A 13,274-nucleotide genomic window follows, 5' to 3' on the forward strand; every position below is an offset into this window, starting at 1 on the left:
GTTCTCTGGACTCCTTCAACAAGCAGTGGTAGGGATAGCCTTTAGGAAGCTGGCTATAAGAGGAAGCCAAACAGCAGGGGCTTAAACAAAGCAGGGTTTGTTTGTCTCACATATAAAGAAACATAGGGGTGAACAGGAATGGGCTCAGGCAGGGGCTCCTGCTGTCTCTTACCCACTCTGACATTTATCCTGTGTTTGCTTTCGTCCTCAGTCTACTTACCTAATGGGTTTATAAAGACTAATGCAACTCTAGGCATCTGCTCTGCTTTGCAGAGAGGCAAAGAAGAGTCTGCCCCTTTCTCTACCTGAACTAGAGCTCTTTCAGAGACCACCTGGCATAACGCTTCTTAGATCTTATTATCCACACTGGGCTGAAAGATAATGAGTAAGTAGGGCTTGTGGATGGTAGTTGTCTATAAAACAATAGCACAGCAAAATATATGCATATGCAAATCACAGTGAAAGATATAAATATGCAAAGAGAGGTCAGGATTTTTCTCTTTCTTTTTTTTTAAACAAATTTATCGGTTGTCATTTCCCAATGGGGAAGCATTCCTATTCAAAACACAAATACAAAATACAAAACTTGCTCTCCGTATAATTTTCTTTTTTTACAATTTTTATTGTTATGTTAATCACCATACATTACATCATTAGTTCTTGATGTAGTGTTCCGTGATTCATTGTTTGTGCATAACACCCAGTGCTCTGCGCAGAACGTGCCCTCTTTAATACCCATCACCAGGCTAACCCAACCGCCCACCCTCCTTCCCTCTAGAACCCTCAGTTTGTTTTTCAGAGTCCATCGTCTCTCATGGTTCGTCTCCCCCTGCGACTTACTCCCCTTCATTCTTCCCCTCCTGCTATCTTCTTTTTCTTTTTTCTTAACATATGTTTCATTATTTGGTTCAGAAGTACAGATCTGTGATTCAACAGTCTTGTACAATTCACAGCGCTCACCGTAGCACATACCCTCCCCAATGTCTATCACCCAGCCACCCCAACCCTCAACTCCAGCAACCCTCAGTTTATTCCCTGAGATTAAAAATTCCTCGTATCAGTGAGGTCATATGATACATGTCTTTCTCTGATTGACTTATTTCACTCAGCATAACACCCTCCACTTCCAACCACGTCGTTGCAAATGGCAAGATCTCATTCCTTTTGATGCTGCATAATATTCCATTGTGTATATATACCACCTCTTCTTTATCCATTCATCTGTCGATGGACATCTTGGCTCTTTCCACAGTTTGGCTATTATGGACATTGCTGCTATAAACATTGGGGTGCACGTACCCCTTCGGGTCCCTACATTTGTATCTTTGGGGTAAAAACCCAGTAGTGTAATTGCTGGATCGTATGGTAGCTCTATTTTCAACTGTGTGAGAAAACTCCATACTGTTTTCCAGAGTGGCTGCACCAGCTTGCATTCCCACCAACAGTGTAGGAGGGTTCCCCTTTCTCCGCATCCCCGCCTGCATCTGTCGTTTCCTGACTTGTTAATTTTAGCCATTCTGACTGGTGTGAGGTGGTATCTCATTGAGGTTTTGATCTGGATTACCCTGATGCCGAGCGATGTGGAGCACTTTTTCATGTGCCTGTTGGCCATTTGGATGTCTTCTTTGGAGAAATGTCTGTTCATGTCTTCTGCCCATTTCTTGATTGGATTATTTGTTCTTTGGGTGTTGAGTTTGATAAGTTCTTTATAGATTTTGGATACTAGCCCTTTATCTGATAAGTCATTTGCAAATATTTTCTCCCATTCTGTCGGTTGTCTTTCGGTTTTGTGGACTGTTTCTTTTGCCGTGCAAAAGCTTTTTATCTTGATGAAATCCCAATAGTTCATTTTTGCCCTTGCTTATCTTGCTTTTGGCGATGTTTCTAGGAAGAACTTGCTGCGGCTGAAGTCGAAGAGGTTGCTGCCTGTGTTGTCCTTTAGGATTCTGATGGACTCCTGTCTCATGTTTAGGTCTTTCAACCATTTGGAGTCTATTTTTGTGTGTGGTGTAAGGAAATGGTCCAGTTTCATTCTTCTGCATGTGGCTGTCCAATTTTCCCAACACCATTTGTTGAAGAGACTGTCTTTTTGCCATTGGACATTCTTTCCTGCTTTGTCAAAGATGAGTTGACCATAGAGTTGAGGGTCCATTTCTGGGCTCTCGATTCTGTTCCATTGATCTATGTGTCTGTTTTTGTGCCAGTACCATACTGTCTTGATGATGACAGCCTTGTAATAGAGCTGGAAGTCCGGAATTGTGATGCCGCCAGCTTTGCTTTTCTTTTTCAAGATTCCTCTGGCTATTCGGGGTCTCTTCTGGTTCCATACAAATTTTAGGATTATTTGTTCCATTTCTTTGAAAAAAGTGGATGGTATTTTGATGGGGATTGCATTGAATGTGTAGATTGCTCTAGGTAGCATTGACACCTTCACAATGTTTGTTCTTCTAATCCATGAGCATGGAACATTGTTCCATTTCTTTGTGTCTTCTTCCATTTCTTTCATGAGTATTTTATAGTGTTCTGAGTACAGATCCTTTGCCTCTTGGGTTAGATTTATTCCTAGGTATCTAATGGTTTTGGGTGCAATTGTAAATGGGATCGACTCCTTAATTTCTCTCTCTTCTGTCTTGTTGGTGTATAGGAATGCCACTGATTTCTGTGCATTGATTTCATAGCCTGCTACTTGACTTAATTCCTGTATGAGTTCTAGCAGTTTTGGGGTGGAGTCTTTTGGGTTTTCCACAGACAGTATCATATCATCTGCAAAGAGTGAGAGTTTGACTTCCTCTTTGCCGATTTGGATGCCTTTGATTTCTTTTTGTTGTCTGATTGCTGTGGCTGGGACCTCTAATAGTATGTTGAATAGCAGTGGTGAGAGTGGACATCCCTGCCGTGTTCCTGACTTTAGGGGAAAAGCTCTCAGCCTTTCCCCATTGAGAATGATATTGGCTGTAGGTTTTTCGTAGATGGCTTTTATGATATTGAGGTATGTACCCTCTATCCCTAAACTCTGAAGAGTTTCGATCAAGAAAGGATGCTGTACTTTGTCAAATGCTTTTTCTGCATCTATTGAGAGGATCATATCGTTCTTGTTCTTTCTTTTGTTAATGTATTGTATCATGTTGATTGATTTGCAGAATTTGAACCAGCCTTGCAACCCAGGGAGAAATCCCACTTGGTCATGGTGAATCATCCTTTTAATGGACTGTTGGATCCTATTGGCTAGTATTTTGGTGAGAATTTTTGCATCCATATTCATCAAGGATATTGGTCTGTAGTTCTCCTTTATGATGGGGTCTTTGTCTGGTTTTGGGATCAAGGTAATGGTGGCCTCATAAAATGAGTTTGGAAGTTTTCCTTCCATTTCTATTTTTTGGAACAGTTTCAGGAGAATAGGTATTAATTCTTCTTTAAATGTCTGATAGAATTCCCCTAGGAAGCCATCTGGCCCTGGGCTTTTGTTTCCTGGGAGATTTTTGATGACTGCTTCAATTTCCTTAGTGGTATAGGTCTGTTCAGGTTTTCTTATTTCTTCCTGGTTCCATCTTGGTAGTTGATACATCTCTAGGAATGCACCCATTTCTTCCAGGTTATCTAATTTGCTGGCATAGAGTTGCTCATAATATGTTCTTATAATTGTTTGTATTTCTTGGGTGTTGGTTGTGATCTCTCCTCTTTCATTCATGATTTTGTTGATTTGGGTCACTTCTCTTTTCTTTTTGATAAGTCTAGGCAGAGGTTTATCAATCCTGTTAATTCTTTCAAAGAACCAGCTCCTAGTTTCATGGATCTGTTCTACTGTTCTTTTGGTTTCTAGTTCATTGATTTCTGCTCTGATCTTTATTATTTCTTTCTTCTCCTGCTGGGTTTAGGCTTTATTTGTTTTTCTTTCTCCAGCTCCTTTAGGTGTAGGGCTAGGTTGTGTATTTGAGACCGTTCTTGCTTCTTGAGAAAGGCTTGTATTGCTATATACTTTCCTCTCAGGACTGCCTTTGCTGTATCCCAAAGATTTTGAACAGTTGTGTTTTCATTTTCATTGGTTTCCATGAATTTTTTTAATTCTTCTTTAATTTCCTGGTTAACCCAGTCATTCCTTAGTTGGATGCTCTTTAGCTTCCATGTATTTGAGTTCTTTCCGACTTTCCTCTTGTGATTGAATTCTAGTTTCAAAGCGCTGTGGTCTGAAAATATGCAAGGAATAATCCCAATCTTTTGGTACCGATTGAGACCTGATTTGTGACCTAGGATATGATCAATTCTGGAGAGTGTTCCATGGGCACTAGAGAAGAATGTGTATTCCGTTGCTTTGGGATGGAATGTTCTGAATATGTCTGTGAAGTCCATTTGGTCCAGTGTGTCATTTAAAGTCTTTATTTCCTTGTTGATCTTTTGCTTAGATGATCTTTCCATTTCTGTTAGGGGGGTGTTAAAGTCCCCCACTATTATTGTATTGCTGTCAATGTGTTTCTTCGCTTTTGTTATTAATTGCCTTATATAATTGGCTGCTCCCATGTTCGGGGCATAGCTATTTACAATTGTTAGATCTTCTTGTTTCTCCGTATAATTTTCTAAAACTCCTAGCTTGACTTTCTTGATTATGGCTTTCATAGTGAATACTGGTGATGTCTTACAATTCAGATTGGCAGGAAACTTAGCATCTATGCTTGGACCTTGAACTGACATTATTCCCTGAATGTCTTTTATTTTATTTTATTTCATTTTTAAGGATTTTATTTATTTATTTGACCGAGAGAGAGAGAGAGAGCACAAACAGGCAGAGTGGCCTGGAGAGGGAGAAGCAGACTCCCCGCTAAGGAGGGAGCCCAATGCATGGCTCGATCCCAGGACCCTGAGATCGTGACCTGAGCCAAAGGGAGATGCTTAACTGAGCCAACCAGGTGGCCCCCTGAATGTGTTTTAAATGTGACAATATAAATAAGCAATTAGAATCTAGAAGCTGAACATTTAACCGTTTAGTCAAACTATAGGAAACATTAACAAGAGAAAAATATATGAGAAGACTTGTAGGTGAAATGCAAATAACTGAATTTCAATATAGCTCATTTAATAAAATTTTAGAACAGAATAATGATACACACACATATATATATATATATATATTTAAACACAACTGCAGTGGTTTTATTTGGGTATATACTCTTATAAGAAGAAAAGGCCATGTAATTTTAAAAGAGAATGAGCTACTTGTTCATTCTCTTTGAAAAGCATAGATTTATATTTCTCATTTGTTGGCAATAAAATACTGACATTTTAGTGTTTTCTGAAGTAAATCTTCCAGAAGTTTGATTTTTTTTAAGTTGTGAGATAATCTATGAAGTTCTACTAGTTTCTGTTATGTTTATTTTATATATAATAAATTATATTACATATTTTTATAATATAGATATTTATAAAGTATATACTCTCCTCGCACTGCACTCAGATATGCACAGAATTAAAAACTCCTTTTTTAAAATCCCTAATCTAATCTTCCTGAGTCCACTCTGCTGCCTAGATGGTGATATGTCCCTGGGCAGGGTCGGGTCACACTTCACTTGCTTGAAACAACATCCCAACCTCTTTTGTTTTAACCACTCTTTTCAAGGTAAACATGTACTCACCAGTGAAGCTGCTCTTCCTCTCTTGCCTGCCCTCATCCTAAAATTGTACAGGTGCAGGGAATGCTTACTAGTTCTTGATGCCGGGAAGAGGGCACCCAGTTCGAATGCTCTCCATCTCTGCTGGCCTCTGTTTGCCTGGTGTGTCTGGTTTGGCCTCTCAATCCAGTCCCCTAATGACTCCTCTGAGTATTTGGTGCATCTGTTGCTGCCTAGCGCTGACATGCACTTGACTGTGACCATCAGGGTCCTTTGCCTTTACCCAAGGCCTTGCTCACAGAGTGATCTCTCAGCCTCTAGAATTCCTGAGCCACACACAAAGAAACCCAGCTTCTCTCTTTGGCCACTTGTCTCTGCCACTGTTCCATATTCCTTGCCATGTCCTATTAGATGTGACTGCCATGGAAATTCCCTGGAGGCTTCCATGCTCCACAAGGGTCAGCCACCGTTTCACCCAAAGTTCTCTTACTTGCTCAATACCTACCACCACTTTCCCCAAAGTGCTTCCAGAATAATGGGGGGGGAGGGGATGTAGACAAGGACCTTTGCATCCTCCCTCCTTGTCTTCTCTCTACCTCCCCTTCTCCTCCCCATAATCCAGAATAGGAAGGCTTTTCTGGAAGACATTTTCTATTCTTTCATTCGCAGAAGGGGAAGAAATCTCCCATGTCAGCCTCCCTGGTACAAAGGGCACACTGTCTATGTCATCAAAGAAACTCTATGATCTGGGTCAGGCAGGCTTGCCTCGATGTTGTAGTCACAGGATGATTTGTAGCTATGAATAAAAATATTTTGCATTGATATTGCCTAAGAATAATGCCCATTACAGAGTAGATGTATTTTCTTTGTCCTATTGGATGAAAACAAGAGTGGTCAGATCCTAAATGACACAACCTCATTATTCCAGATTCCAACTCTCCATTTTTATTGAAAGGAATTAAACATGCTAATAAACATTAGTTTGAACATACATGTTTATAGAAAAGTTTTAAAGGGTCTTTGCAAATATATGTGTGTGTGTGTGTGTGTGTGTGTGTGTGTGTATGGCTACATTTCCACATTGACAAAAAAATGGCAGCTGTATCATTCCATTCTTTGTTTCTCACTTATATAGCATATAATACAAATTTTTCTGTTTGTCACTTTATGAGTAGATAGTTTCAAATTTAGATCCATATCAACGTAGAGTCATCATAATTCTATCTTCAGTAAGTAGAGAATGAATACATTTTGAACACCCTAAATATCTTTCACTTAAACCAGGTTTTCAATAATTTAGGAAATTAGCTTGATAGATTCAATAAAGTCCATAATATAAAATCAAGGAAGATTATAAAATACTTTTCTTTTAAAAAATGTTCTCATGAATAAAAAAAATGGTTTGTGTAGATGAATGTACACGTTTGTGGGTTTTTTTGACTTTGGCTTTACATCTCACATTTTTATACTGTACCAAACCAATGGTACCATATTAATGTCTTTATTTCAAGGCCATAGCAGTTTATGAAAATAAATGTGTGGGTCATCTGGGTGGCTCAGTTGGTTAAGCGTCTCCCTTCGGCTCAGGTCATGATCTCAGAGTCCTGGGATCGATCCCCGCATTGGGCTCCCTGTGCAGCAGGGAGTCTGCTTCTCCCTCTCCCACTCCCCCTGCTTGTGTTCCCTCTCTCGCTGTGTCTCTCTCTGTCAAATAAATAAATAAAATCTTAAAAAGATAAATAAATTCGTTTTCAAATGGTCTGCTACAAAAGAAATATCTGCTTGCATTGTTGAGAATTTAATACATATTGTGAGGATTTATCCATGATTTAAAACAAAATAAAATCTATGACATGTTATAATTAAAATAAGTAATGACCCCAAAAATGATAATTTATGGAATACAGTACTAAACTGCAAGTACTTCCAGCTAGTAGAATTGTAATTTGATACAACTTTTGAGAAAATAAGCAGTAAGACAAATTCCCTCAATGGGAAACAGGTAGCTTTGCACTAATCAGGTTTATTAGTTTGGTATCTTATCTTTTGTATTTAATTGCCATAATATAAATTGATTTTTAAAATTAATTATGAACATATGTTAGCTGACATATTGTTCTTTTTATCAACTTAAAATGATCTGAGCTGATAGTCTAAGTAGGCAACCTTAACCAACTGAAAATCTGTCCTTGATATGATACATAAAATTCCTCTAGGGCACAGATCCATATTGAAGCAGTGTCGCCATCTTTCTGAACCAATCAAAAATATTTACATAATTGTGCTTTACAACTAACTAATCTACAATATTTCAGTAGATTTAAATGAATAGAGTCAATAGGTCTAATGTGTAGCCTGGGCATTTGTAATGATTAACCAAGTGATTCTGATGCAAGTGGTCTCTAGACTACTTTTCAAGAAATACGTAAGTTGGAAATTACTCTACGTATTCATAGTTTTTATTCCTCATGTCATATACAATTACTAAGATGTGGAGAAATACATCTATACATAAATTTCAGCCCCTATTAGCACAAAAATGGTTGATTTGTCCTTTAACTTTTCAGATTACTTAGTGATCCAGCTCTCTTCTGTCATACTCAGCTATAGTCCATAGTTTTTGACTGAGGACCAAAACAGTCTGAAAACATCACACACTATAGGGTCAAGAATGGGAATTGTAAAAAATGGGATGAAAACCCATCCAGTAGATTGACAGGGAAATAAGGGCAGGCTGACATAAAAAGGGTCAGACAATTTGAAGGAAAGTCAGCAGACTCTAGTGTGGCTACTCTTAGATTTCGACTCCAGGCTGTCAATTTTAATGTTTTGTTCACCCTCAGGCAAATTGAGAACTCCTGCTCCTGTAAAAACATCCTTTTACTGGTTTTAACTCACACAACTTTTAGAGAAATAACATTTGTTCAACTGTTTTGTTGTTGCCGTTGTCATAAAAGCAATGTAGCCTTGTTGGAGAAAATGTGGAAAATACATAAAAGTTAAAATAAGCAAATTAAATTTTCTGTATTTCATCTAATCAGAAAACGTTCGCATTTATACAACGCCACATATATCTACCTACAAGTGTGTTTGTGCTCATGCATCTTTTAAATTACACGGTTTCATGAAGGTATGCACGCAGAAGAATGCACAAACTTTAATTGTGCAGCTTAATAAATTTTCACACAGTGAGCACATCTATGTAATCAATATTTAGAATAAGAAACTGAAATCAATTAGCATCCCAAGAGCCCAGCCTTATGACTGTGCTAGCCTCCCTTCTTCATAAGGTGATCCTTATTCTGACTTCTATCACAATGAAGACACTGTGCCAATCTTTGAAATGTATGCACTTGGACTCATATAGTATGTGCTACTTTGTGTCTGACTTCTTAGCCTCAACCTTATGTTCTTGAAATTCATCCCTGTGGGTACTTGTAAACATGCTCTGTTCATTCTCAGTATTATATATTATTGCACTGTGCACATCAAACCATCTACTACTGGTGGGCATTTAGGTTGTTTCCAGGTTTTCACTACCTAATACTGTTCTGGTCACCCTTGGCATGCCTTTAAATAAAATTTTTATTGTGCTTTTCAATAAAGAAATATGTACAAATCATACTGAATAGCTGTATGAATTTTCACAGATTAAGCCCATCAATGTAGCCAGGACACAAATAGAGAAAGAACCCATTATGAATACCCAAGAATTCCCTGCTATGCATGGTGAATTTTAAATGACTGCTGGATATTGCATGTGGAAAAATTATAAAAGCTTGCAGTAAAGTCGTATTGCTCAAAAGAGGATATACTTTTGCTTCTGTTAAAATAGGGACAGACAGCCGTAATTCAATTAGAGTTTGAGCTTTGGGTTTTAGTCGAAGTGAGGCAAGGTCTAGACCCCATGCACCACTACTAATAGAGGGTACAACGTCCATGATCCCAATAGGAAAGACAAGTACAAGACATTTACCAGGTCCTTGCCTCCTCGGTCACTAGGAAATCCAGTGTTTGACCCCTCAGCCCATGACGGCTGCAGGATCTCCCCAGATTCATTCCCTCTGAGCCAAGGATTGGTGCACCCCACATCATGTACAATCAGGACAAATTGTGTCGGTGTTTTTTAAAACAAAAGTTGGGTAATTATTTCATCTTGCATAGTTCTCCTACTTTTTAATTTACATCTTGTCACATATGTAGTATCGTAGCCTAATGGATTTTTCATTTTCCAGCCAAGGGCCCTTTCTTTCTCTGATTCTGGCCCTAGGCTTCTATAATGTGCCCCGCACTATCACAGAGCTGGGTGCAGGGCAGGTGCTGCTTCTCAGGCTTTGATTAGAAAGAACAGTTTCCAGCCTGACTCACATCTAAAGATGTTCCTTGATTTTGCAAAAGTTGTTGACCTACGTAATGGTCTCTGGTTGCGGCAGGCCAAGGGTTGACCTTTGAACCAGATAGCACATACTACTTTAAGTGTACCTGCTTACGATTTCCTTGGGCTGTATGACCATAAGGTAATCAGTTAACTAGTGATACATGGTGCTCAAACTCTTGGTGTAGAGGTGAACCCAGAAAATGATGAATGTAGTATTTTCTGACAGCATTTACTTACCTGAAAATACCCCTTTGATGCACTGTGCTCTTTGATAAGACACCATTTTTATTTTTAAACAGTGTGAAATATAAGTGATATAAACTAGAGAAATGTTACATTTCAGAGAAAAACAGGTACATGTGTGTATAAACAAAAGCTTGCCACCCATATACGTGAACAAGATAAAGGTAAAATCACTTTCTCAAATTAAGGCTCCAGGAAATACTTGACATTTTTAAGAAGATGTTTGCCCTGTAATATCATCATTGGCTTTCTCCATCTGTTTTTTTGAAATGCTTGAATATTGAAAACTTCCTGCTTTTTTTTTCTTTTTTCTTTTTTGGAAAGCTAAGGAATAAGGATAGCAACGAGATGCTTTGGGTTTTAGTTGGAATGAGGCAAGGTCTCACTCTATTTCAGATAGACGAACTCCAAGATGACCAATTAGATGACATCAACATGAAAATAACTTCTTTCATATTTAGTCCTTTTTTTTTTTTTTAAGACCTCTACTGCTACTGTAAATGTGGTGGTGACAGATGTCAATGACAACGCGCCAGTTTTCGACCCCTTTCTGCCTAGAAACCTGTCTGTGGTGGAGGAAGAAGCCAATGCCTTTGTGGGTCAAGTACGGGTAAGTGAAGATATATATTAAATGTATTTTTTGTTGACTACATTTCTCACATTTTAATTTTGAAAGGAGATTCAGCTAATGCAATATGCAGTGGGTCATCAGAATTATTGAAGGTGATCAGTGAGTGAGATCACTTGGGTATAAGGCAAAACAGCAATAAAGTGCATTCATTCTCAGCCACAGTGCTGGACACTCTTCAAGATTGTTTGTTTGTTTGTTTTTCATAAATCACCGCATGTCCATTTGGAATTCACTTATTAAGCTTGTTGATTTACATTTTGTGACCCTTAAGTGCTTTAAACATTGATTCATTGGAAGGTATTCTTTTCTTATTTAATATATATTTTTATTTTCTGGAATTATAATAAGGTATCTGTAGAGAAATATATAATTAGCTATACCATTAAGTGTGAATTTGTAAGTGCATACCTCAGAATACAGATGTTTAGAGGTAAATTCAACTGGTTGTGTAAACATCTATTTAGTGTTTGCTTTGTACCCCTATTTCACACACACACCTCTTGCCCAGCAAGCTCTCCTGATCCTAAGACTGGACATATAAGCCAGTTTCTCTACTTCCTTTGATGAAGAATCCCATTTTTCTTATAGAAAGCATAGTATTTCCTCAGTTGGGCCATACTTGGTCATGAACATGGTGGATGGTTTAGAAGCCATAAGCTGAGGGCGAATTTTGAGGAAGGCACACATATTTCACAGTATCTACCTGAAATGAGGCATCTGTATGAGCCACAGGCAAGGAGAGAACCCTTCTCTCTCAAGGAGTGGGTCACCCAGATGTACGAGTCCAGACTTCAGGAACCCACCGTTTCCCTGTTAAAGCCTTGAGTCTTGAATAGGAGTTTTGCTGGTGCCTTTAAGCAAGCCTTCTCTACAAGACAGCTGCTCTTCAGTCCGACAAAGGTCTGGTGTTCAGTTTCCTCTCTGGCTGCAGAAGGGGAGGGCCTCTCTAAATGTTAAAGGCAGAGACCTGCCTTCCATACCATGCCCTGAGATTTTGACTGGGCCACGTGAGCTCATCAATTTATTCCCTCAGAGCTCTGACAATACTTAAAACAGCTCCATAGTTATTATCATCATCATTGTCACTCTGTCTCTCAAATCCCAGAGACACTGCATAAGGCATACATTCCCTCACGCCTTGATGCTGCCCCAGCTCACTACAGGGGAGAGGGTTAGTCATTGTCCTGCTGCAACAAGCTATGGAGTCTTGATGCCATGTAGCCAGCAAGCCATGCAACTCCAGAACCCTGTGTAATAATACCTCCAGTGTCACAACTTTTACTGTGGACTCTACAAGAGGAGACCTGTGGACAAAAGATTGAGGTAGAAATCATTTCGGAGAAGTTCAAGTGATACTCACAGACCAGTAGGAACTAATGCAGGGAAAAGACAGCTGCTAATGAAGGGACAAACTACTAAAGCAGTCATTACAAAGACTGGGGCTCAATCCCAAGGGCGAACCTAGGAAATAGTGCAAACACATGTCCCAGAATTATTGATCAGGAGAAGTGATGGGACTGGCAAATTCATGCACGAAATCCTTAGAGTTCTTGGTCACTGAGGCTGTGGAGGAGGGTATTTTTGCTACTTCCTGCCTCCAGAGCAAGCAAGCAGCCAGCTCTCTGCCATGTGGATACAAGGGCATTGGGTCTGACTGTAGATACCAGCAGATGGAAGTTGGTCAGACCTCACTGATATGAAGAATTCTTAATCTCAGGAAACAAACTGAGGGTTGCTGGAGTGGTCGGGGGTGGGAGGGATGGGGCGGCTGGGTGATAGACATCGGGGAGGGTATGTGCTACGGTGAGCACTGTGAATTATGCAAGACTGTTGAATCACAGATCTGTACCTCTGAAACAAATAATACATTATATGTTAAAAAAAAAAAAAGCAGGAGGGGAAGAATGAAGGGGAGTAAATCGGAGGGGGAAACGAACCATGAGAGACGATGGACTCTGAGAAACACACTGAGGGTTCTAGAGGGGAGGGGGTTGGGGGATGGGTTACCTGGTGATGGGTATTCAAGGGGGCGTGTTCTGCGTGGAGCACTGGGTGTTATGCACAAACAATGAATCATGGAACGCTACATCAAAAACTAATGATGTGGGGCGCCTGGGTGGCTCAGATGGTTAAGCGTCTGCCTTCGGCTCAGGTCATGATCCCGGGGTCCTGGGATCGAGTCCCGCATCAGGCTCCCTGCTCCTGGGGAGCCTGCTTCTCCCTCTGCCTGCCTCTCTCTCTCTCTCTCTCTCTCTCTCTCTCTGTCTTTCATGAATAAATAAATAAAATCTTTAAAAAAAAAAAAAACTAATGATGTGATGTATGGTGATTAACATAACACCGGGGTCCTGGGATCGAGTCCCGCATCAGGCTCCCTGCTCCTGGGGAGCCTGCTTCTCCCTCTGCCTGCCTCTCTCTCTCT

At 39.7% G+C, this 13,274-nt stretch overlaps 1 protein-coding gene across 1 annotated transcript in view; it reads left to right on the forward strand.

The window, feature by feature from the left end:
- Positions 1-13,274, forward strand: part of PCDH15 (protocadherin related 15) — a 1,645,434-nt gene that overhangs the window by 1,379,842 nt on the left and 252,318 nt on the right. Inside the window, exon 20 of the mRNA XM_073878941.1 lies at positions 10,703-10,831. Within this exon, the coding sequence (XP_073735042.1) occupies positions 10,703-10,831 (129 nt within the window). The remainder of the gene's footprint in view (positions 1-10,702; positions 10,832-13,274) is intronic.

Source organism: Callorhinus ursinus, unplaced genomic scaffold, assembly GCF_003265705.2.
Source record: "Callorhinus ursinus isolate GAN/ISIS: 27379988/994484 unplaced genomic scaffold, GSC_fseal_2.0 scaffold32, whole genome shotgun sequence".
Classification (NCBI taxonomy): domain Eukaryota; kingdom Metazoa; phylum Chordata; class Mammalia; order Carnivora; family Otariidae; genus Callorhinus; species Callorhinus ursinus.